This window comes from Hermetia illucens, chromosome 4 (genome assembly GCF_905115235.1).
Source record: "Hermetia illucens chromosome 4, iHerIll2.2.curated.20191125, whole genome shotgun sequence".
In the NCBI taxonomy this organism is placed as follows: Eukaryota; Metazoa; Arthropoda; class Insecta; order Diptera; family Stratiomyidae; genus Hermetia; species Hermetia illucens.
Window position 1 is genome coordinate 132,756,380 of NC_051852.1, and position 24,868 is coordinate 132,781,247.

General features: G+C 43.7%; 5 protein-coding genes across 5 annotated transcripts; all 5 read right to left on the reverse strand.

Moving 5' to 3' along the window:
* Window positions 1-2,793: 2,793 nt before the first annotated feature.
* On the reverse strand, window positions 2,794-3,679 carry LOC119655148 (trypsin-3-like). Its single transcript, XM_038060887.1, has one exon. It carries the CDS (start codon window positions 3,640-3,642, stop codon window positions 2,905-2,907), a length of 738 nt encoding a protein of 245 aa, XP_037916815.1. The 5' UTR covers window positions 3,643-3,679; the 3' UTR covers window positions 2,794-2,904.
* A 190-nt stretch (window positions 3,680-3,869) lies between these two features.
* LOC119655558 lies at window positions 3,870-4,834 on the reverse strand. Its single transcript, XM_038061482.1, has 4 exons — window positions 4,585-4,834; window positions 4,382-4,521; window positions 4,191-4,319; window positions 3,870-4,132 (listed from the first exon to the last, which is right to left on the reverse strand). Exons 1-4 carry the CDS (start codon window positions 4,817-4,819, stop codon window positions 4,043-4,045), a joined length of 594 nt encoding a protein of 197 aa, XP_037917410.1. The 5' UTR covers window positions 4,820-4,834; the 3' UTR covers window positions 3,870-4,042.
* Window positions 4,835-11,595: 6,761 nt separating this feature from the next.
* LOC119655588 (trypsin-7-like) lies at window positions 11,596-12,393 on the reverse strand. Its single transcript, XM_038061532.1, has one exon. The coding sequence runs from the start codon at window positions 12,380-12,382 to the stop codon at window positions 11,645-11,647; it is 738 nt and encodes a 245-aa protein (XP_037917460.1). The 5' UTR covers window positions 12,383-12,393; the 3' UTR covers window positions 11,596-11,644.
* Window positions 12,394-18,219: 5,826 nt separating this feature from the next.
* Window positions 18,220-19,044, reverse strand: LOC119655587 (trypsin beta-like). Its single transcript, XM_038061530.1, has one exon. The coding sequence runs from the start codon at window positions 19,011-19,013 to the stop codon at window positions 18,273-18,275; it is 741 nt and encodes a 246-aa protein (XP_037917458.1). The 5' UTR covers window positions 19,014-19,044; the 3' UTR covers window positions 18,220-18,272.
* A 4,561-nt stretch (window positions 19,045-23,605) lies between these two features.
* LOC119655586 (trypsin beta-like) lies at window positions 23,606-24,476 on the reverse strand. The gene has a single exon (XM_038061529.1). The coding sequence runs from the start codon at window positions 24,415-24,417 to the stop codon at window positions 23,671-23,673; it is 747 nt and encodes a 248-aa protein (XP_037917457.1). The 5' UTR covers window positions 24,418-24,476; the 3' UTR covers window positions 23,606-23,670.
* Between the last annotated feature and the right edge of the window lie 392 nt (window positions 24,477-24,868).

Sequence of the window (24,868 nt, forward strand, 5' to 3'; positions counted from 1 at the left end):
TCCTATCTGCTGGCGGCAAGGTTGGCAAAGTTGCAAGACTGTCCTGATATATTTCTGGTTCAAGAGCCATGGGTTCATTTTAACAGAATCTGTGGTATTAGATCACTCAAAGGGACTAGTATCTTCTTCGATGAAAGATCCTCGAAACTGATGGCCTGCTTTCTGGTGTCAATTTTTAGAGGCAACCATGCCGAGACAATTCTGTTCCCAGGATCTTGTTAATGGTAAGAAGAGAAACGTCATAGTTGCCTCTGCTTACTTCTTACTTGTTTGTTTGTGCTTCTGCTGACGCAAGAATTAAGAGATCTGGTACTGTATGCCTGTGGGCCGCAAGATGCGGACTCGGCATAAACCCAACCAAAACGGAACTGATGCTATTCACCACCAAGGCAAGGATACCTGAATTCCACCTACCACGCCTTAATTAACAAAGATTGGTTCTTTCCTCTAATGTAGAGTATCTGGGTGTAATCCTGGGTTCAAAGCTGAATTGCAGATTGAACATAAAACCTGTAAGAGAACCTTTGCAAAGAGATGAAGTATCCGGCCGAGGATGGTTCTCTGGATGTACATCGCTGTAGTGCGTCCGACCCCAACGTACGTCTCTATTGTATGGTGGAGGCTTTGAGCAAAAAATACAATAGGATGAAGCTTAATAGGATTCAAAGAACCGCGAGTGCAGGTGCTACTGGTGCTCTGCAGCCTTGCCCTGCAGATGTTCGCAATGTACTCCTGCATCTCCTCCCCTTAGACCTCCAGATTAAATACGTTGCAGCGTGCAGCGCCGGCAAACTACATGAGTCCGGATGCTGGGCAGCGAAGTTCTACAGCCTCCTAGACATCCTAGACGAAGAACCTCGTGAAATCTGGGCATTCCCCAAGGACTAAACGACGCGCAAGCTGAACTTCAAGAAAACCTTTGCTGTGGACTTTCCAAGCAGAGGAAAAGTGGAAGACCGGTGGCGTGTTCCAGGTTTATGACTCAGTGTTCTTTACCGATGGATCAAAGATGGCTTATGGAGTCGACGCGGTGGAGCGAAGGTTTACGAGCTGTCCCAACTCATGGAGAATTTGGCTCGGTAATAACATAACCCGATCACAAGAGCTGTGCCAGATGCGTGCAAATGCATTCAAGGTTACAGCGGTGTGCACGGGGCACTGGCCCATAGTGAACAATGCCATTTCATGCTGTTGCTGCTTTCATTTTTGTTACGGACGTTGATCTAGGCTCAAACGCCGCCTACTCGATTTGGATAAAGGCAATTTGTAAATCTCAGGATGTTCCTCCTATTACGTCAACATAGGCCAGCAGCTGGTTGAACTTGCCTCATCCACTAACATCAACGGCGTGGATCACTTTTTCCTGGGCACGGCTAAAACAGGATGAATGATAGATCATTGCCTCTTCTGAGACCGTCATTGCTGATGAAAGATCCCGAGAGTGATCCTGTTATCTATCCTTGAATATTGGCCAGGATTAACATAGTCGGCCTCATTAGTCGGAATTCAGATTTTTCCTTTTGTCTCGACAGAATAAGCATCGAAACATATGTGAGTTTACATCGCTGAATTGTTAGTAAAACTGCCGCGTCTAGTACCCTTGCTCCCTGCACTTTTCGAGCTCGTGGACTTGTTAACTCTTTCGGGCTTCCTTTTTCTGTCTATGGAGTCGCTTTTCCACTCAATGAAGTGCATGATAGGTTTCTACGCGTGGCCTGGTTCTTTCAGAGTGCTACATTGCCCGGTATTCAGCATTCCTCCATTTCGTTCGTAGCCTCCTACCGTTATCGAACCAGTCATGAGAATTGTCAGTGGTGGTGTCATTCGAGCCCAGACCACTATGCCAACGAGTCATTATTATAAGAATAATAACAATCGTTGGCGCAACAATCCATATTGGATTAGGGCCTTGAAGTGCATTTGAGCACTTCAATCAAGACCGTAACGGTACACTGCAGGATTACAGTACCTTGCAGGAGACAATATGGTCAGCATTGCGTTCGCCCGAGATTATTACCCTGATTTGACTCAGGTACTCATTCATAGCTGAGTCGACTGGTATCCGACGTCAAATCACGATACAAATCCGTAATTGGATTGAGAGTTGTCCCGACTGGAGAGAATCTTGTGAATCTCTTTCGGCGCAAGGGAAACTTTTTGTATGGCACTGCTTAGTACAAGCTAGAGTAGCCGACCTCTCGCCTGAGAACAAACTCTCTCTCTCTCCCGCTATCCCTATTTGGGTATTAAAATCTCCATGTATGATTTGGCTATAATACCTGGGGTACGCTTCGGTGATCGTTCCACTGTCCCCTAGAAGGTATCCTTCTCTGACTCGGCAGTTTTTTCTATAGGAACGTAAACGTTAATATAGAATGCATAGCTGTTCGTTTATGTTTTTAATGACGATGACAACAAATTTCATTTTTGACTAACTAGGAAACGTCTCCAAGCATGTGGTTTACCAGATGGTCGCTATAGTATCTGGTGTAGTGGCTCTTATCCACAATACTGGCGTCTGTTCAATGCATCTCTTGCTATACTATATCATCAGCCATATGTTGGGATAGAGTATCGACATGCTGCTGGACTACTTTTAATCTGTACAGGGAGTGCATACCCCTTTTCTTTCGTTTTGTTGTCAATCAAGGGCAAAACTCCTTCCATGGCTTGAGGTGCCGTGGTATACATTGCTGATACAAAAATTCAGAATAATAAGGACTCTCGATGGTGCACTGGTTTTTTTTCCTATACTAAAAAACTCGGTAACTTTATTTTATTGACACTATTTATTACTTTTTGGCAGAGAGGAAACACTCTCTTAATTAACAAAAAATTACAGATTGGATTTCATAAATAAAAGATATTGGCTATAGACTTACTTGTTAATGCAAATATTGCGGACTAACTACGAGTGTTTCTGATTACCCATCTTTTAAGTATTGGAAGCCTTGTATAAATTCCTGGATATCCTCTTTGACCGCATCCACTTCCTACCGAGGTGACTCCTGCGATTCGTCCTTGAATCACTAGAGGTCCGCCAGAATCGCCTTGACACGTATCCCTTACTCCACTCATAGTACCTGCACAAAACATTGTACGCAGCAGCAATCGACCATAAGCTCTCAGACATGTTCGTCTCCGAAAGACTCGTATGGCAGCAATTTGCAGATTATCAGCTCCACCTCCATTTTCGCGAACACTACCCCAGCCAACAACTATCGCTTTCTGAGTCCGTAATCGTCCGTTGAAAAGCCTAATTGGCTGGATTTTTGGAATGGAGGGAAGGAGACCGTCCAGGTAGACCATTGCTATGTCATATCGAAAATTTCTATTGTTGAAACGGGAATGTCTCCTCCACCCAGTGACGCTTGCAACGTATCCTCCGCGCATTCGATAGTTGGAGCCCGCTCGAACTGCCATCCTGTTAGGCCTGCGATTCACGACACAATGTGCTGCCGTCAAAATCGATCTCCGATTAATAATTGTCCCACCGCAATAATGTTTGAGGTCGTACATGAGTGAAACCAGATATGGAGCTCGTTGCGGTGGAGCCCGGTGTCCACCAATTACTTTTTCGTCCCCGCAAATGGACACTATATGAATGGCCAAAAGGCAAACTAACAACCAGGTGCGACTCATTGTAACACTAAATTCACTATGCTGTTGTGATAATCGCGTATTTCGGAGAAAACGTAGACTTGAAGGTCGTCCTCAATAAAATCGATTTCTAATCACCCCAATTCAATCAACCTAAACACCTGGTCAAACATTATCGGATGCCAGTGCTTGTTTTCTTTTCCTCCAAATTTGCATGCACCTAGCATCTGGCTCAAACGAACTAGACCTATAAACCAACCACAAAGACATTTTCAAAAGAACATTCTCTTCTCTATTAAAATTTGCCAGTTTTTACATAGTATGTCGTCATTGGACCTAGACGTTTTGATTCACAATTTGAACTGCAATGAGATACAGTTCCAGAGACAAACTAAAGTTTTACGGCGTTTACACAGGTATTTTCACAAACGCATCACCGGCGTCACCTTCTGAATCCACCGAACTTCCAACCAGTTTTGTGGGTAGCAGACTCCTGTCTTTCTTTGGCAGCTTCCTCCCTCAAATGGTAGGCCTGCAAATACCTGGAACACTACAAGAGTTTCTGTCTTATACGATATTCCTAAGCTTACACTGGCCATGGCTATGAACAAGCCAATTATTCCAATGATCAATCGGATTCTCTTGCCATCTACCCTTCTCGAATCCTTACCCGCCAGCTTAGGATACTCTTTACAGTCCTTGCGCAATTCACGTGGCCTCTGCGTAAAACTTACTTAAATCAAAAGGTTCTCCAAGGTTACGAAACCCAAAACCAACGTACCTGGTATCCTCTACGTAGATCTTCCACAAAAAGTGCAGCATTCTGGTCAATTAATCTGTGTTTGTATAGATTATCAAAGTCCCTTCCTTTCAAAATTTCATGAATGGGCTTTCGGGCGCTTCTGTGGGTCCTCGCGGAACCTGAAAGAAAGTAATCGAACGAAGCAAGATAAAAGTCATTTAATGGAAGTGACTTATCCTTACTGGGAAGAATTCGCTGGCTGGTTGCATAATCAAAAGGTTTGACATCATAAAAGCTTTCCTTCGAGAACCGACCACCCGATACTTTATCCGATAAGGACTTAAAAACCGAACGACTACGAAATAAAATCGCATAACAAACACCGAAAATTTTGGACATTTTTTTCTGACAATCGAAAAATTTCAAATTTGCGAATATTGTTAGATTTTTTGAGTTTTGGTTTGAATTTTTAGGCATACTCTGTCAAAATTTTGAACGTCATAAGCGGGAGAAAATGGTCAAGAGTTTTTCACCACCTCTAGTTAATTGCTGAATCATTAGCAGATTCCGCTTATGCCATAAAGACTGATATGAGAGCGGAATAAAGATGGTCTTAACCGAAGTATCTAAGACCTTGAATGAGTTTTCACCGCGATACCCGTATGTGTCATCAAGAGACACAATAAGCCAACCGATAATGGTTGAAGAGGTGATACAATTTCGTGAGAACCCCTTCAGCGGCGGGGCCAGAAATCACGACGACATGGATCCGTAGACACAGACAAGGAGAATTTGGAGGAGATGAAGATCGATAGTCCGACAGGGCCTGACAAACACACTACAGAAGTAGCTCTGATTGACGGTAGTGGAGTTAAATCTTCAACACTCGAAATACGGCTTACCTAACGCAGGAGTTGGATCGTGGAAGACTGAGACATCAAAAGGCTCCAAAACAAATGTTACAATTTATTCCACAGAGCATATATCCCCACCAAGAAGAACCTGCCCGCTTTTCTGTGTCCGGACCTGAGTTCCAGCGAGCTAACCCTGGTCAAATTGAAACAGACGGAAAACTGTGACGGTTAGAGCAAGTCCTTGATATCAGCGTTCCAACCGACAGTTAAGTCCTTGAGGGTTTTACGTGAGCACCTGCCTGGAAGAATTAATCCCACGGTCTTCTTAGGACACGGATTGATTTTGTGACCACAATCAAAGCCCCGCTGAGACAAGCTTGTTGCTTGCTTGTTGCGGTACCAGTCTATACCAAGTGCATGGCTTAGCATTCATACTGGTGGATCTCTCTCTACCGAACTAAGGAGTACGGCACCCGTGTTGAAATGCAACACCACGCCGAGACCAGAAGGTCTCTTCTCGCTTCAGCATAACTACAACCCCCATGAAACTCCCACTAGGAGGCCAACCGCAAACAACCGAGCTGTACTCACATACAACGGGAGTTCACCTGAAGTATGAGAGTCCAGGGGCTATCCCAGTTCCCATGGTACCAGTATACCGTTATACCCCTGGTCAAATTTCGTGACCAATTTGCCACTTCAGATGAGTCCCCGTGCAGACTCAGGCCTGATCGTCCTAATTAGGCCTTTGGAGCATTCGCCTACTGCATCACGGCCGGCAAGCCAAAGTGAGTACAGCGTCTCCCGGTGCCAAAACTAATTGGTTTGACCGACATGATTGCCGCCCCGTCTTCCTCACCGCCACCTCTGCGCATCCGTTCCAACCGACAATGGGGCTTTCGAGTGGAGAACTGGAAAGTTTCTAATCAAAAATTTTTCTTAGATCACAATTTCGTACTTTTCAGTCCAAATCTCGCTGTAGAGGTTTCCAACTCTTTCTGAGGCCTTAAAAGGATCGACTAAAGGAAGTTCGATCAAGTTCTCAAGAACAACCCATCCGGTGCCCAAATTAATAACATTGACAGGACAGACGATCTGGAATCAGAAGTCCGAGCATTCGAATTAAATACAGCAAGAAGACATTGTGATCGTAGTGAAATGAAGGTCCGCCTAACCTCAGGAAAGTGACTAAAGAGTTCTCCAACATCTGCCATACGAGGACTATTTGAGGAAGTACAAGTCAGTCATCAAGACTGCCAGACCGTAGCCTCGGCTGAATTTTTGTCAGAACGTTGAAAGCACCAGCGAACATACGAGACTCAGTAGCATTCTGACCAAAGAACATGGAAGCCCCATCTTTCTTAACTAGACGAAATCTTCTGTTGAGACCCTGGAGCTGCTAATTCAGACGCATTTTTTCACCGGCAAAGGGGACTGTGAGTCACAGTCTTGCTTGGACGGTATGCAGCCCCAGTCGTACGAAATTATCAAATCGATAATTACTAACGGCAAAGTCGGCTTAGCTATAAGAAGCTTCTCCGTATATGTTTATATATACCTCCGGGCCTAAATGACAAGTCATGCAACAAAAACACCAAGAAATTGCTGTGTCGTGGCTTGTAGAGATTGATCGAAGTTGCATTTCTTTCGGGTATATACCACACTCACGCACGCGGGATTTTCATGCCAAAGGCGGCCATGAATGCACGAAGGCCTTTCGTCCAATCAGCCCCGCCTCTTTTGTGCTGAAGACACTAGAATGCGTCGCGTCACCTAAGGACGATTATAGACAAAACGCCCTTTTTCAAGTCTAAGTACACCTATCTCAAAGGCAAGTCATCAGATACCGCTCTCCGCGAGGCAATTAGCACGGTTGCGCGGTTACTACAGTACAAGCAATATTCGCTTCCTGGATACAGAAGGAACCTTTAACAAAATTACTAAAAACGCCATCAAGAAAGCCCTAACCAAAATAGAATTGAAGGACTATCTCACAAATTAGATAATATACTTGCTAAAAACCAGGATTTTTCAGTCTAATCTGGCAGGTAGCCACTTGACCAGAGCTGTGAACAAAGATACGCTCCAGGGTGGTGCCATTTTCCTAGTTGATTGTGATGATGATTATTAGGGATGTGATGATTATGAGGGAAATCATGCGGCAGCATTGGGTAATGTATGCTTTTGGGTTGTAAGATGCGTAGTAGGCATAAAATTCAAGTTAATGTTACAGCTGCCTCCGTCCGGAAAATAACCTTGGCAGGGTTGCAAGTACGATCAAAGCTATGACTTCAGTAAGTTGGTAGTGCAGGCTCAGTTGAGATGCACTCCTGACTAGCCCCTGATCTCTGAACGCAAACTCCCATCAAGAATTATATGAAACCAAGCGTGACTATAGACCATCACAGGAATCATTTAAAATGATTGCATTTTCTAGCAAAAATAGCGGCTTGCAGCTGGGACCCAACCCAATTTAAATAACAACATCAACAACAACAGCAACAACAAACACAACGAAACCACCGGCAACGACAATTTTTAGAAGAAACAATAATACACCCAGCTTGCCACTTCTGGCAGCTAAAACAGCGGATTCCACCATAAATCCCTTTGCAAGAAACGCGAAACTGCCTCGGTCACCTACTGAAAAGGAAGAAAAGCCCACTGTCCTCACGGTGGAGACAACTGGAAAAGAAAAAGGCGGAGACACCGCAGAGACTAAGAATCCTGGCGGCCAAAAAAAACGTTTCGAATTTGAGTTCGGAAAAGGGGCCACGAGAAAAGATGGCAAACTCCGAGCTGCATGACACTCCCTTGTCGGGAAAGAAAGGGGATGAACTCCCCAAGCAACTGATCTCACCAGAGAGGATGGACTTCATCCTTCTTTTTCTTCCGCCTTTGACCCATTCACATGCGAGGTCGGTTCGTCATGATCGGTTTCGCCATTGAGCTCTATCAAGTGCCTAATCTGGGTGCAATTTCGAGCCTTTTAAATCTCCATCCAGCGTATCAAGCCACCGTTGTTTCGACCTGCCTTTTGGTCATTTACCATCGACTTCGATGCTCAGACCAATCTTGGCAAGTGAATTCTCGTTAGCATGAATTGCGTGACCATACCATCGAAGACGCCTGTCGCGATTTTTCCACTATCCACCCCATAACGATCGCGGATATCCTGTGTGATCAACACGTGTCACGCCACGGATGGATCTCATCCCAAAGACGAAAATACAGGAAGAAACGCTACTAAAGAAGTGTGAAGTGGTCCGACGAAAAATAAAGACTGCGACTATCGTCCAGCGAAACATCTCCATGGAAGTCAAAAATGGCATAATGGAGATGGAGAAACTGCTTTGCCTCATTGCACACCAGTGAAACTCCTGGAAGACAGCCGAAGAGGAGCTGAGCAGAAAAAGAACATCGCTAGCGCAGTCCCTACATGCACAAAACACAGTACTCTTAGCCCGTCAGAGGAGGAAAAACAATCGACAAAAGGAGAAAAGAGGAAAATAGTGTCGATCTAGTGGCGAGGGAGCAGCAAGATGGTAACCAACCAGACCAAGCAGCGTCGAGAAAAGGAGAAAACTCAGCAACAAAGTGAATAGCGCCGACAGTGCTCCACTGTAGTAAAATCAAAGTCGACTACGATGGCAATACACGCGCCAAATAAAAAGAACGGAGGCAAACCACGATCAGAGACCATTCTCATCAAGCCGAATGAAGGGAGATCTTTCACAGAAGTTCTTCGAGCAATTCACAACAACGCGAAGCCAGAAGACACTGGGATAGATGTTAAATCATTCCAGCGAACTCGAAGACACAATATACTTGGTTGGTTTACCCAGATGTGACTAACCTTAAGTTGGGAGTAACATCTGTCAACTCTAGAGGACAAAAATTGGTGATTATCACTATCCCTTCAAGTAATAAAGATCAGGTGGATTATGTGCATTTTAAGTTCTGGGCATACGGACACATACCATGGTCTTGTAGGGGCCAGGACAAAAGCACTTTGTGTTACCAAAGCCCGAAGCCGGGCACGAAGCGAAGACTTCTGACTCGCCAGAGTGCTGTGTTCTTTACAAGGACGACGGTCTGCAGGAAAAAGATGTGGCTCATGTTCCCCGTGCAGGGCGTTGCTAGGTCTTTTAAGAAAAATTGCAGAAAGCAAAAAGCCTATCACTATGACCCGCAGTGCCAGATATATCGGTATACCACGATAGTGAGTCCTTAACTATCGTAGGGAGTCCTTAACTATCGTGTTATACCGATATATCTGGCACTGCTCCCATCTGGGTAAGAGATACGGTTAACTTGCAAATGCGGACCCATGGTCAAGGAGACGGGTTCGTTAGGTTTCGCTATCCGGAAGTGACGTTTTTCACACCGAATGAATCTATCCAAGCAAGGAGAGGACTTATTGTCCTAAATATCGGTAGCACTCCGATATCCCGACAACCTCGTTGCGAGGGCACTATCCCTAAACTCACTTTTGCTACTGAATCCTTAGTTCAAGCGATCAAACAAGGAAAGTACTGCCAAATTTCATGGCCAATGATCATCATTACATTTTCTTCGAAGTAAAAAATAGCTCGACCCAATGTTCTGACTTCCGGCAAACACCTATTGGATGGAACATCGGGAAAATCGACGTTGCAAAATTTGTCGTAGCTCTCCCAAGAAGGGTAAATCAACGCAGGCGCAAACAGAAGAACTTCAAATGAATTGCTAGTTCATTCAACAATGGGCCTTATCAACGCAGCATATAATGCATTGGCTCCGAAAAGTAAATTGTATCCCGGGAAATTATCTATATACTGGTGGGGGGCTGAAATTGCAAGCCTACAAAGACTTAGGCGGATTGTTCAGCATGGAAAAGGCGAAGACGAGGTGATGCTTAGGCTCGCAGAGTATAAAAGGAACTCCGCCACGAAATCATCAGGCAGAAGGCACGCTGCTGGAAGAGGCTAATCAACGACGCAAACAGAAAGCCATGAAGTCTCGTATATAAGCTGGTTACCAAAAAACTCGGCGCGCATTTTACACCCCTTTTTCCTGTCTACCCCATCCTAATTAACGCTGCCGATGAAGGAGTGAGTACTGAGAGATGCCTACTCGTGACTACAAAGGAACTGGAGGAGACGGTCCTGTCCATGAGGGGCAAAAAAGCACCAGAACTGGATGATATTACCAACGAAGTGTTGAAACTCGTGTGTAAATACAAACCGAACTTGCTACTCAGCGCATTCAACGCATTTTTGACAGCAGGTGGTTTTCCCTCCCACTCGAAGATTATAAGAGTTGTGCTGATAAGCAAGAGCAAAGGCAACTTCGAGGCGCAATCAGCATATCGTCCGCTCAATATATTGCACATAACGGGGAAGCTGCTTAAGAAGATCATCAAGCCACGGCTGACTGACGCAATACATATTGCGGGAGACTACGCACCAACGAAATATAGTTTTAGCTAGGGAGTGATCCACAATTAATGCCATTGAGAAGGTTGTCTAAGCGGTAAAACTGGCTGAGGGATACAGTCGCCATTGTCGTGAATGGAGCTCCTTGCGACCCTAGACGCAAAAAACGCCTTCAATTCAGTAAAATGGTACCACATGCTTGAGGCACTGAAAAATCGTTGCCACACTCCAAGCTACCTATTGCAGATGTTGAGGGATTTAAAGGGCTATGTCCTGCTCTACGAGATACAGGAAGAATAACACGAAATGAAGGTTACATCGGAGGTGGTTCAGGGATCTATCTTTAGTCCGGACGTTTGGAATATCTTATATGATTGTCTTCTACGACTCGAGATGTCTAATGAATCGCACCTAGCCGGATACGCAACTGATGATGCGGCACTGGTTGCCACACACACGGTTGAGCAAGCTCAGCGTACACTGGGAATTGTGATGCGGCGAATAAGGAGATGGATGACTGAACATGGATTATCCCTAGCTCTAGAGAAAATCTAAGTCGTAGTCTTGTCGACGCCAGCGTTGAAATACCTCGGCATTATCATAGACACGAAGGTGAGCTTCTTCGAGCAGATTCACAACACCGCAGACAAGGCTCCAGCTGGAGTGATTGCAATTTTCCGGCTGATGTCGTATGCCAAAAGGCCCGCATTCAGTATGCGTTGCTTGCTGATGCACGCAGTTCAGTCCGTACGGTTTCAAAGTATGGACTGACTCCTTCAGTGAGGAAATGTACCGGAAGCACCTAGCGCGTGTACAAAGACGGGGGCCTCTGAGAGTTGTGCCCGCCTATCGTACCGTCTCGGAGCCAGCTGTAATGGTTATCGCGGGAGTTATTCCGATTGCTCTCGGTGCTGTCGAGCGAAAATAGATGATTTTTAATGAAAAGGGTTAATAAACAAAATGTATAGTAAAACTAAGAGTATATACTGCAAAATCTTTAATTTTTCCAACCTTGTAGCCATAAATATCTTTTAGGCGAACCTATTGATCCACCTCCTCGTGTAAGCAATCTTTGTGTAAATCCCAGGCCAGCCTCTTCTTCCACATCCATTTCCTTGAGATGTGATACCAATCAGTAAGCCATTCATGGCCAATGGCCCACCAGAATCACCTTGACAAGTATCCTTGCCACCACCCATTCTTCCGGCACAAAACATACTGCTTCCTAATGCGCTTCTATATACTCGTTTGCACTGTCTAAAAGATAAAATGTTCACTTGTGTACTCCGAAGAACGTTTGAAAGTTGGCCTCGTTCACTGGTAGTTCCCCAACCAGTTGCAACAGCTTTTCTTTTACTCCGTAAACGCTGCATGTTGATTGGAATAGCTTTGATTTGCGAATTAAACGGCAAAGGCTTTTCCAAGTAGATCATAGCCAGATCGAAGTTCAGTGTCTTCCTATTGAATCTGGGGTGAATTCTGTAACTTTTTGCTGTAATCACGGTACCGCCGCTGGTTCTAAGGTCTGACCCTGCCCGGATGGTGATTGAAGAGGGTCTTCGGCGATGCACACAATGTCCTGCCGTAAGAATGGTGCGCACACGAATTATAACCCCGCCGCAAATATGATTACCATCTGCCGAAATAGACACTTGGTAGGGATAGCTGCGAATGCTAGTCTTTACTCCACCTACTATCCGTGGTTGGATTCGCACACCAACCACTTGAACAATAAGTAGAGTCAAAATAAGCGGGATAATTCGATGCATGGCCGTACCGAAACTGAAGTGAAAGTTGCTGGGGCAGATCTTTGAAAACGGTATTTATTCTTCCTCTAATCGATAATTTGCATTATATGCACTTGTACAAATTTACCTTCAAGGCCAGGTTATTTAATATTCGATGAATGGAATGTTTTTGATAAATTTTAATACTTTATACGTGAACAAGGAACTTTTTTATCAATGGAATTCTATTCTTCAGAAGCCAATAGCCAGCGTGGAAGAACTTTAGATAATCGAACTGCAATAAAAAATATCAAATTTTCTTATATAACTGCCGAACCACGTGGAGCGAGACACCGACGATACTGCGGAGACAGGTGTTAACGAAGGTTCGAAGTCTCCTAGAAACGGTGGTGGACGCTGCTCCCATATAACAGCGCAGAGAGAACAAATGCTCTAGACAATCTCAACTTGGTGTTCGTTTTGAAGTGTCTACATTTTTAGATTTTGATTCAGAATAATCGTTGGCAGAAATAATGCTACGAAGAAAGACAAATCGATAGACAGATACTCCCGTCCTAACCCGTCAGTTCTATTTATCTTTATTTTCAGTATAACTACATACGTATACCTCCAATCCAGAGCCATTTGGCCAAAATCCATTGAAAATGCTAACAAATGTCGCCCTCTTAGTTGAAATATTTGAAGAAGATTTCAAGGTCCATTCAAGCCCTCTACGTCCTCCAGTCAATGTACGTTCCTCAACGTCACCGAAAATAAAAAGAAATAGCATCGGTGCCAGACTGCAACCTTGTAGGACCCCGCTTTGGACCACAAATTCTTCCATAATTTCACTTCGCTCTGATAATAATTATTAATCTCTCCGGAAATCTCGTCTGCATAGAGCATTCCAGATACACTCCCTGGTCACAATGTCTAAAGCCTTTTCAGAATCAATTTGAAATAACTGAAACGGAGGTGGTGTCCTTTGATGCATTCCAGGATAACTTTAGCTATTACGAACGCAAGGAGCGCGAGGAGAGGATATCCCTCAAATTGGCACACTCAACACTGCAACTCTTTGAAATCTTAACGATCTTCTCCTCCTTACACTGACACTGACAAAGATCTGGAGTCTCCAGGGTTTACCAACAAGTGGAAGTAACAACTCCGCGGAGACTACAGGGGCTGCAATGAACAGTACCACAGGCTAAGGCCGATAACTTTACTTCACTCGAGTGCATTGATAGCAAAGATGATGTCACTTCAGTTTAAAAGAGCAGTCCGTATCCGTATGTTACGATAGCTTATGTCATCCACAAGAGTGAAATTTCACTAGATGTTATACGATTGAAGTGGCTCATGGATGAGAAGCCTGCCGTTAATATCCCTCATAGAACTACCGAAAAGCTTGCGACCATCCACAGGCTCTCTCGCAAAGCAAGGCACGGTGGTGAAATCATTGTAATTTGCACCAGCTTCTGCTTCCCTGCCTAACGCAATGGAGTCCAAGAATGTAGTTTCAACCCCTAGTTGAGTAAAGAGTGAACCGTGGGTGACCAGTATACATCGGGATACACTGAGAGTCCGCGGAGCCATGAGGACTCTCTGATGACGTCGTTAAGATGACGCGGGCTGACTCAGGAGGCAGTTGTAGTATGTTACAACTTCCTCCCACTTCTTTAGTCCACGGAACCCTCTTTTTTACTTGGCATCCAAGCATTCAAAAATAAGAGCCAAAGACGGTTTACTGTTTTATCAAGGTCCGCTATGAAGCGAATGGAGACTTAGTATCCCTCCATCCCTAAACAAAATGTCTAACCCTGGCCAAACTTTGGTCAGGAGTATAGCAGATTTATGTTCGTTACAATTCGTACTCATGTTGTGTTTTGCGCTACTCCCAGCGCTGAGATCAGGCAGCGTCTGATAGGGGTAGAGTTGCCTCTACCCTCGACGAAACTGTAATTCGTTTCCGTCTCTTATTTTTGGATATCAAAAGCAAGCCGTTTCAAAGGGCGGGTCGGTAGTGGAATGAGCGCTAATCAATCCGTGAATTCTAAGATTATGTTAGCTAAGCATAATTCAGGCTTCATGTGACTGAGATAGAGGGATTCCAAATGTTACACCCATTTCTGGCTATTGCGGCCTGCTCGATTGCACATCATGTAATACAAACAGAGGGCACCGGAAAGAAAGGTAAAGAGCTACCCACGTTTGGTCGTCGTTCAATTCAGTGTCTCCCTTAAGTCTGCCTCCTTTCTGAACTTTAAATATATATTAATCTACCTATTTGCTCCAGGATCTGAGGACAATTTTTAATAAGAAACTGACTTTTTTGGATGACTGAAAGTAAATTATTGAACAAATGACACCCGGTGAGACTCTAAAATGTGTACGGACAATACAAAGTGACAAAATGATGTCACTGCCGGTGCGAAGACGGCAAATCCAGCTATCTACAGCAGCAGTATTTCACAAAAAAAAACCTAAATTGAGATCGCTGAAATTAGTCAAATGCCTTTGGACTTGAGGGTTAAATTTAGCCGACTGCCAGAACTGAAGAGGAAAGGCTTCTGAAAATGTGCTTGCCAATTGTAAGGGGCATTCAGTCGGCAACCTGTCTTCACGAAATGTCATTAAATGCGCTAAAAATGGAAAGCTGCTGAACCGCGCAATATCAACAGCAGCGGAAAACAGAGAATACTGCAAATGGTAAACAGTTCCCAAAGCCCTTTTCAAAGTGAAGTAGGGAAAAGACGAAGGGAGGACTTTATCCAAGTAGCCTCCAGATCATACAAAAGAAAGCGGAGAAGGTTACGAGGAAAGATTCTGCCGTACCGATAGAAAACCATCTGCATAAAATCAGATGCGCTGTAAGATCAAGCCTGAGGATAATAAAGCAGGGGTGCCTTGCATCCGGGAGACGAAAAATAGCGGAATAATCGTTGACTTTTGTAGATTCGGAAATAACAAGGGTACGTCACATGAGGTGGTCAAAGAGCTATAGGAAAAGATTTATAGCCTGCATGCTCCGAGAACATGATTGTTTTTCCAAAAAATCAAAATGGGCCTAAATTTTCCGACGTAACCAATACCCGAATAAGCATCAACTTTGCGCATTCTGGAGGCTGAAAACTTGAAAAATTTGAATTGATTGCAGGATAGGGACAGCCCTTACAAAGGCATTGAAGCGAAAAGGAGAGGATCATTCTCTGCGAACTGTTCATCGCGCAGCTAGTGAAAGCGTTGCTCATACTGCTGAATCAGGACTGTGTCTTCTTCAAGGTGGAACCGAAAAGAACTAGGACGCGAGTTACATGATCTGTATTCTACAAGTCAACGAGTTGCTAATACGACACGAAGATAAAAACTGACCTAGTGTTAAGCAGACAGCGAACAGTATCGAAACAAACTTCTACATCATACTGGAACAAGCTCCCCATACTGACAAGTAGCGAAGCCTTAATGCTCCTAGATACATGACATTTCCTGTCAGAACCAAACAAACATACTACAAAGTTTATGCTGTCATAAAGCGGGATGACTTGCAGAAGTATTGTGGGCATTCTAACTGGCCATAATTCACCAACTAGTCATATGTTCAAAATAAGAATCATCCAAGATGATTCGTGCCCACCCTGTAATGAGGAAGCGGAATCCACGGAACATTTTCAGTGTAAGTGCCCCGCCTATGGATGCATCAGACATCAGATTTTTGGTGCTGATGTGCTCCAACTACAATAGATAGCATCACATCCACTAACGGAAATCTTACGATACATGAACCAATCCGGGATATACTGTCAGACGAGTACAATGGACCATTAAAGTCTGAGTGCACAAAGGCTTCACCTCAAACACACTCACACGCCGCAGGCAGCAGCTAGTCGATAAATATTGCACATTTTTCGCGTTGAAAGAGAGAACCTGACAATATATCGGCTGAAGTACACAAACTAGCGTTTCGCGATCAGCCGGACCTATAGCACAGCCCCTTCAATGCTTGCAATATACTTAGCACGAATAGCAGGAATATACTCGGCAAACTAATACCTACTACCAGGAACTTATCGTCAAGGTGATTCGGTTGCGGAGCAGAAAGATTCAAGATGATGGTGGAAAATAGCCTCTTTCAAATTCTTTCTTTTTCCTTGCTGTATTCGCTGCGGGCAGCTTACCTCCTTGATTTGGGCAATATTTGAAGAAGTGCTTCTCGGTTAACGACTGCTAGGATTTTCCACGGCCCTCTTTTAGAGGCCAACTGAGAATATCATCGTAGAAGTCGTTTCCCGATTGCAGCAAAAAACAACTAAAAAGGATAGTGGTTGAAGTACCAGCATCCTCCAAATGCTGTGGACATGTTGACTATTCCTAAAAGGCAGACTAATTTTTCGACAACGACTTTTTTGTTTCAACCGCAAATTGGGATCGAATTCTCGTCGGCAATGGTATCCAAGCCCCCAAAATACTTTCTTCAACTTGAGCGAAAATTCCGTGGTTAAGCAAGGTAAGGTCGTAGGAATCTGAAGAGCACTTCTCTGCCTCTTGAGGCGTATAACAATTGAACACTCAAAATCTTGACTCGAAGATATCAATCCAGAATAAGGAACATATCAATAATATCGCGTCAAACACAAACGGAGACTTCCCTATAGAGAAGGAAAAGGGTCTCCCCGTGCATCTCAAGGCAATCCAGAAGGGGTTAAAGAGGGCGTTGCGATGGCGATGAAACGTCGTAATGCCTAAATGAGCTCTAATATAGTACGTTACTCAGATATGTGATAGGGTCTCGCGGTCTTTGTTGTCATTATAATTACGGTGTCAAATTTAGCTTCTACTGTCTTGTTTTTGACAACAAGAGAAAAAGTTTTCGCGAACAATAGTATCGCTCCACGAAAATACAGACCACAAGCTCGATAGAGAGTAGCTACCTCTCTTCTGTTCTGACCACATCAGTAAGTTGCAAGTTAATGTAGAGCAGCATACGGAGTTCATCATCATCGACGAAAAGGCTTTCAACAGCGGAAACATGAAGTGCATTTGGAGTGTTTGGAGCAGAGATGGCACTCTGGAGAAATTCATAGATATTAGGACATATATTAACGCAAAATGTCATGCGTAGCAACTTGGTAAAATACTGAAGGAACTTGAACTCCAAAACAGAGTTCACCAGAACTGTATTCGGAGGCAAGTCCTGCTCCTTCTCATCATCAGTGACGTTCATGACATCCACTTTCTATTTCATCGAGTCATGGAACTGGGCTAAACAGCTCGGGATTTGTAGAATGGTAGGAAGCTAGTAAGCTGAGTCGGACCGAAGATAAATACCAACAAAACAAAAGTCTGGGAGATCATCGCACTATTCCTGTGTTCTTTAACCTGTGGTTCACTGAAAGCATCCATCAACCCGTGTACTTTGACAGCGTTGCTTTTGTTAATATCGGCATCGATCTTGGTGTTATTTGAAGCATTTACAGCGTTAGATCCGCCTTTGATATCTTACTTAATGTCAGGAAATCCATATATCTCAACGCTAAGGCCATTCCTCTGGAAAATAATCGTTAACCTTTCTAGAAAGCTCCACGTCTTCGCTCATAGGCGACAACTCTATTGCTGTCTTTGCCGGGCAATGGAACCCGATACCCCAAAGCAGCCGATAATTGGATCAACCAAAAACGCACCCGGAGCAAAACAATATAAGAGGATTTCAGGCTTCTCGGAAAGACCTGGAGAGAACTGAAGCATGCATAACCGTGTGAAGGACCTTCTTCTCTTAATTTGGAAACAACAAGTACAGTTCCGTTACTGCGTAACACACCTTGCAAACACCAACATTTTACGTTGTCATTACCAGCTACTAACATCAAAAGCAAACACTTATGAAAATTGCGAATTTACACAAAAGTAATTTTCTATTCAACCACAATGAAATCTATCACTTTGCATTTCTAATGATCCATTTCCTCGTAGCGATGATTCTAGTATAAATTCCAGGATAGCCACGTTTTCCGCATCCATTTCCGTATGAAGTGACACCAGCAAGCTTCCCATCCACTGTCAATGGTCCGCCAGAATCTCCTTGGCAAGTATCTCGACCGCCAACCATCCTCCCAGCACAGAACATGCTCCGAGTAAGGGCCTTCTTATAGATGCGTTTGCATCTTGCACGCGATACAATAGGAAAACTTGTAGTTCGAAGAACTTCAGATAACTGGCCACCCTCAGAGGTTGTTCCCCAGCCGGAAACTTTAGCAGTATCTTTAGCGCGTAAACCTCGATTGATCAGCTGAATGGGTCGAATTTTCGAACTGTAGGTAAGAGGAGTCTTCAGATATATCAATGCCTCATCGAAGGTTAGTGTGTTCCTATTGAAATTTGGATGTGTTTTGTAACCACTCGCTTGAACGACGACACCACCTGAAGTCCTGTAATCCGATCCAGCTCTAATGCTGAGCTCGGTGGCGGAACGACCGTATACGCAATGGCCCGCAGTTATGATTGTAGACGGTTTGATGATAGCCCCACCGCAAATATGGTTGCCATCCGCGATGATGGATACCTGGTACGGATAAGTTGTGATGGCTGCAGTTCTACCACCAACTATCCGCGGTTGGATCTTAAATCCATACCCTTGGGAGGCAAGCAGGCCCAGCAGAAACGCAACAATTCGATACATTCCAAATTCAAAACTGAACTGAGAATCAACAGAGGCGAGTTGAACTTTAAAAATGGCAATAGTGTTGTTTATTCGCTTCAATACTGTCGTTTCCTTTCAAAACAGTTGTTCAAACTATCTTTTGGGTGATAATCGTTTTTTGTTTAATTAGAAATTAAAATTATTTTAAATAAGTGTGACCTTGTCGCTTGTATTTTTCCACTGAAGTACCATATTGTACACACGAGTATCTGTGAGAAATATTCTTTTGAGACTTTCAGTGTTTAAGATTAATTAATAATTGCCCATGAAGAAAGACAAAACAATTCTGGTGTTAAATGTGTCTGCTAGGAAAGTGCAACTTTAACGGCTTGAAAATTGGAGACCTACCTTAATGCGATTTTTGGAAAAGCCTCTTTCTTTTACTCGACAATTACCTACTTTACCGGGGTGAGGGAGCTGAGTAAGAAGGGTCCTCTGGGGAAGCAGACGAGATGGCTGTCGCTAAACGATAATCAAACCCAACGGCAAGGTGTGACTACCATGAACGACTGGGTGCTGGCATAGGTTCAGATATTACCGCGAATAGTATACTTTGGGATTCTCCGTTCCAGCTAGCCTTGTCTCTAGGAAAAAGAGCTTTGTCCGGATCAACTTATTTTCCCCGGTAAAACAATATCGTAATCAATCATGAAATATAAATTAAAATCAAAATAACAAATAAAGTTAGATCGTCACGATCCAGCCCTGAGTGAGGATACCCTGAGTTCATCACGGGATCTGATGTCTGATGCGTCCGTAGGCGGGACATTCAAATAAAAAATGTACTCTGGATTTTGGTTCCTCAACGCAGGATGGACACGTATCATCTTGGATAATTCCTATTCTGAACATATGCCCAACTAATGACTTATGGACAGTCAAAATACCCACAATGGTCTGTCTAGCAGCACTAAGGCTTCTGTCATTATGGGAAGGTCATTCCTAGTTTCTGATAACAGCATTAGCCAATTCTGTCGACACCCCAATTGTTGGTTCCGGCCCCTGAAAGACCGTTGTGTATTGTGCCAAAGGAAGGCCCATTTCTCGTTTTTATTCGAGAGGTAGACTCTTGCTCCCAAACCCTGTTCTACCTTTGAGACACCGGTGTAGAAGACGTCAGTATATCATGACACGCATTCTCCTGATTCGTCCCAGTTTTCTCTCCGTTTGAAGATAACATCATATCTTCTATCAAACAGATGTATGGGGATCTGTGAATTGGAAGGCATTGCGAAAACTAAATTCAGTTCTCCCAATGACTCTTCCAATGCTCCGTGCTCCCCCCGTCCATTGTTTTCCCATATATCCAATCGAATTAGTCTATGAGCTACTCTCATTACAGTGCTCTGAATAAAGAAATCCGAAGGCTGCAAATTGAGTATTGAATTCAGAGCTGCGCCGGATGTGGTTGTCTTTGAAGTCTGGCTAGTTTACAGTGAAAACTCTTTTATTTTATCTTAACCCACCACACTACGCATGCATAAACGACCATCGGCTTAATGATAGCAACTTATATCCACATTACTATCTGAGGCCTAAGTCCCCATATCGAAGCAAAGGTCCGCCTATGCAGCCGATAACCTGTGAGAGCTCCTTTCATCTTTATCTCTACATGTTTATTCCAAAGAAGCTTCTTGTCTAGATTAATAATAATAATAATCGTTGGCGCAACAATCCATATTGGATCAGGGCCTTCAAGTGTGTTAGAGCACTTCATTCAAGACCGTAACGGTACACTACAGTAGTACACTGTAGGAGGTAATGTGGTCAGCATTACGCTCGCCCGAGATTATTACCCTGATTTGACTCAGGTACTCATTCACAGCTGAGTCGACTGGTATCCGACGTCAACTCACGATACAAATCCCTCTGCCACCAGCGAGATTTGAACCGCGACTTTCCATACGAGAGCCTTGTGCTCTAACCACTCAGCTTTTCGGACAGAATAACTCCCAGATATTTCACTTCTTCGGAGAGTTGAAGGATTGTACCCCTCATCTCTGGAAGGCGAAGACCATTCAGTTTCTTCCTTTTTGTAAATAATACCATTGTGGCTTTATTTAGATTTACCGAAAGTCCATGACTGTGACACCAACTGTCAATGAATCAACAGCGCGTTGTGTATTTCTACACACCAATCCGGATCTCGACCAACAGCCAGCACAACTATGTCATCCGCATAAGCTTGAACGTGTATTGGCAGATTTTCCAGTTCGCATAGTAGTGAGTTGATCAGTGTACTCCACACAAGTGGCGATAGCACACCTCCTTGCGGGCAGCCTTTCGTCGCTTCTGTTGCTAGATAGCGATCAACACCTACTTTAACACACAACAATCTCTGCGTTAGCATAACGTAGATCCACTTTATTGGAGTTTCGTCAACATCATGCTCACTGGCGGCATCACAAAGCTTTTGGAAAGGCGCACTGTCAAAAGCCACTACAATGTCTAGGAACACCCCAATTAGGTACTCACCCTTTAGAGATGCATCCTCTGTTTTTGAAACCAAAGAATGAATGGCAGACTCACAGAGCTTTCCACGTTGGTAAGCATGTTGGTTTTCATTTAGGGGGTGCGACTTTAGCGCCTTCTCACGAATGTAATGCTCAACCAGTCTCTCCAGACATTTCACCGAAAACGATGTTAGGCTGATTTGCCTGAAATTGTTCACCTGGGTGGTGTAAAAATCAAAATCAAACAGCTTCCTTCCTCAAAGATTACAGTTGCTGCTATCACAGCAACTATGCTGAGCGTTCGCGTCACAACCTAATCATAATTCAAAGCCATCTGATTCTGCAAACAATGCAAGATCCCTTAGTTCTTGCGTTGCGGAAGACACAAAAGATCATAGTGTCAGTAAACAGAGCCAACTATGACGTTTCTCCTCTTGTCATTAACCTCGTATTTAAAGTTGACCGCGACTAGGTCTTGGGAACAGAAATGTCTCAGCATGAATGCCTCTAACAATTTTCACATCAGGACGCAGCTCTTGGCCCTCCAGGATCTCTGATCGAAGAAGACCCTAGTACCCTTTACTGATAGATTTTGTTAAAACGAACCCATGGCTCTTGGGTCAGAAATATCTAAGGACAGTTCCTCAATTTTACCAGCCTTGCTAACAGAAAATAGGAAGAGGCTTTGGCATGCTGCCGGTTAATTTAACTAATCATTATATTTGTAGACATAAGTGTAATCGAATAAGAAAACCGCCGCTCACTGAAAACTTTACTGCGTTCAATGTCCGGCGTTACCAGCTTGTCCTCATCTTCCACCGGTAGTTCCGCTTCATGCGTCCGATTTCTCAGGGTATTGCCACACTTGGTGGTGAACCAACGCCCATGTCCTTATTCTCAAGAAAGTTCTTCTTTTGCAGTCCCTTCCATTGTTGTCGGTTGGAAGCCCTCCTAAGTTCGTGATGTCCGAGCTGCATTAATCTGTTTTCTGTTTAGACCAGTTGCGTCCACATCACGCTTCCCTTTCTTCCGCTTTCCCTGGTAGAGGCGGAGGAGAAAGCTCTGATAGGCAAGTTCGTAGTCTCTTATCCTGTGCGGCTGAATTTTCCTTCTGCCCAGCCTTCCACTCCCGTTTTTTGAAAAGTTAGGCAATAGTATCACTGACAGGCCGGTCATGTCAGGTTTCCAATTCCTCTCATTGAGGGAGTTGCTATGCTATCCTTTCTAACTGACCGCGCCGTAGTCACCGGGTGTAGTGAAGTGGGTAGCCTGTCTATCACAAATTTCTTCGTGAGAGAGCATAAATCTGTTGAGGCCTCCAAAATCTGTGACTCGACCTTGACATGATTTCTCCCAGTCGCAGTCTTCCATTTTCACCTTTAGTTGGCACCCAAGGGGAGGATGTTATATTGAATATGAACAGAGAATCTATTTGAAATGCTGTAGGATGGACATTCCGCAGAAACTAATAACTATCATCAGACTGACATATGATGACGCGAAATGTCACTTTTTGAACCGAGGTAAAATCTCAGAGGATTTTGAGGCCCAACGTGGAGTCCGCAATATTATTTCGTTTTATAATCGATGACATTCTCCACTTTGCTTTGTCCGGTGAACGTGGAGGAATTCAATGGCCTACAACATCTGTTCACACCTCGACTATGCTGATAATATTTGTTTGCTCTTTTACCGGGTCATGACCCTTAGCCAAATGGCTCTGGATTGGCCAAATAAAGTTGAACTGAAGATAAACACCAACAAAGCAAGTTTCTCAGACAGTGGGACTGTGCTACCCTGACATTATCTTAAACGGAAAACTTGGTTGACGCACAGGCTTGGCGTACACCTCACTACAATCGCTTTATGATTCTTGATTAGGAAATTTCACTATTACTGATTTGGCAAAGGGCTATGACAACATCAAGCTCACAATCTTGAAAATACGAGGTTTCTACCATTCGACCAAAGTTCTTCATACCCCACAGGTGGAAACCCGCCTTTGGGGCATGACAGTTAAGAGTCCTTGACCTTAAAATATAACTCGTTCATCTTTAATCAAGGAAAATAACATTTTCTCAATTTTTTTCTATTTTTTAATTCAAACGTTCTCAACAAAAGTAAACTTACATAACACACGGAACATAACAACCTAAACCTGCCTTATATGCCCTTCTTAGCGCTTAGTTTTTCAAATTGGCCATTATCCAATTGCTCACTGTTGCCACCCTGGTGTAAATTCCAGGTAGATTCGGCATCCCACAACCAAGACCCCATGAAACCACCCCGGCTACTTTACCATTAACAATGAGGCCGCCACCCGAATCTCCTTGACAAGCGTCCTTCGATCCCGAAAGGAGTCCAGCGCAAAACATAGTTGATTTAATTTGGGTTCCAAAGAGTTTCCTGCATTTCTTTATGCTGATCACCTTAACAACTGCACTTCGAAGGTGTTTCGAAATTTCACCATCCTGGACGGTCGTTCCCCATCCACTTACTGTTGCATTTGCATTCGCTGGTAAGAGGTCGCCTTTCACTGCAATGGGGACGGACTTAATGGTTGATGAGAATTCAAGAGGGGAGCTTAGGAACACCAGCGCCACATCATGGTTTAGTGTCATATCACTGTATTTCGGATGCATCTTTACTCGGCTCACTTTTCGTACCACACCCCCTTGATCATGGAAATCAGATCCTGCTCGAATAGCCAAAACTTTGGCAGTAAAGGGTTTCACGCAATGAGCCGCTGTTAGGATGGTCACGTTGTTGATGATGGTTCCTCCACAAGAGTGTTCGCCATTTTGCTGCAATGAAACTGTTGATGGGAAACTCGCTATGTTTGCTTTTTCTCCACCGATAATTCGTAAACCAAAGCAGGATATCGACGAATTAAGGATAAGTAAACTCACTAAAATCAAACAGTTTATCATATTTCTTAAAATAAATTGGGATTTCAACTGAGAACACGGAATAGCAAAGTGCGACTACAGCAAATATTTTGCGAAACATTTTTATAAGCAAACAATCTGCTTGGAACCCTATTCAACTGTTTAAATTGAATTAGGCAGCATTAGATAGCGCATATGAATGTATTTACACAAATTAAGAACTATACCTTCAAGTAATCATGTATTTTCTGTAGTTCGTATAGTTTCCAAGTGAAAGAACTGGGTTACGGTCACAGTAAAGAAAACTTATGTATTCACGCGATAGTAAATGCTTACTTTTTGGTATTCTCTACTATTTCATTCATAAGTTTTCGGAAAAACTTGTTTTTTCCGAAACATTTAATATGAGGAAGCTCTTTGATAAGACGATAGAGCAACCAAACTTTTTCACTGCAACTCAATGATTCAACTAAATCTAAAAACTGGTTGAATT

Coding starts and splice junctions, on each gene's coding strand:
- LOC119655148 (XM_038060887.1), bottom strand. CDS start 3,642: ATGAGTCGCACCTGGTTGTTAGTTTGCCTTTTGGCCATTCATATAGTG.
- LOC119655558 (XM_038061482.1), bottom strand. CDS start 4,819: ATGCCTAAAAATTCAAACCAAAACTCAAAAAATCTAACAATATTCGCA. Junction 4,522..4,584: donor CAGCCAGCGAATTCTTCCCA/GTAAGGATAAGT, acceptor ACTTTCTTTCAG/GTTCCGCGAGGACCCACAGA. Junction 4,320..4,381: donor ATCTACGTAGAGGATACCAG/GTACGTTGGTTT, acceptor AGTTTTACGCAG/AGGCCACGTGAATTGCGCAA.
- LOC119655588 (XM_038061532.1), bottom strand. CDS start 12,382: ATGCATCGAATTATCCCGCTTATTTTGACTCTACTTATTGTTCAAGTG.
- LOC119655587 (XM_038061530.1), bottom strand. CDS start 19,013: ATGTATCGAATTGTTGCGTTTCTGCTGGGCCTGCTTGCCTCCCAAGGG.
- LOC119655586 (XM_038061529.1), bottom strand. CDS start 24,417: ATGATAAACTGTTTGATTTTAGTGAGTTTACTTATCCTTAATTCGTCG.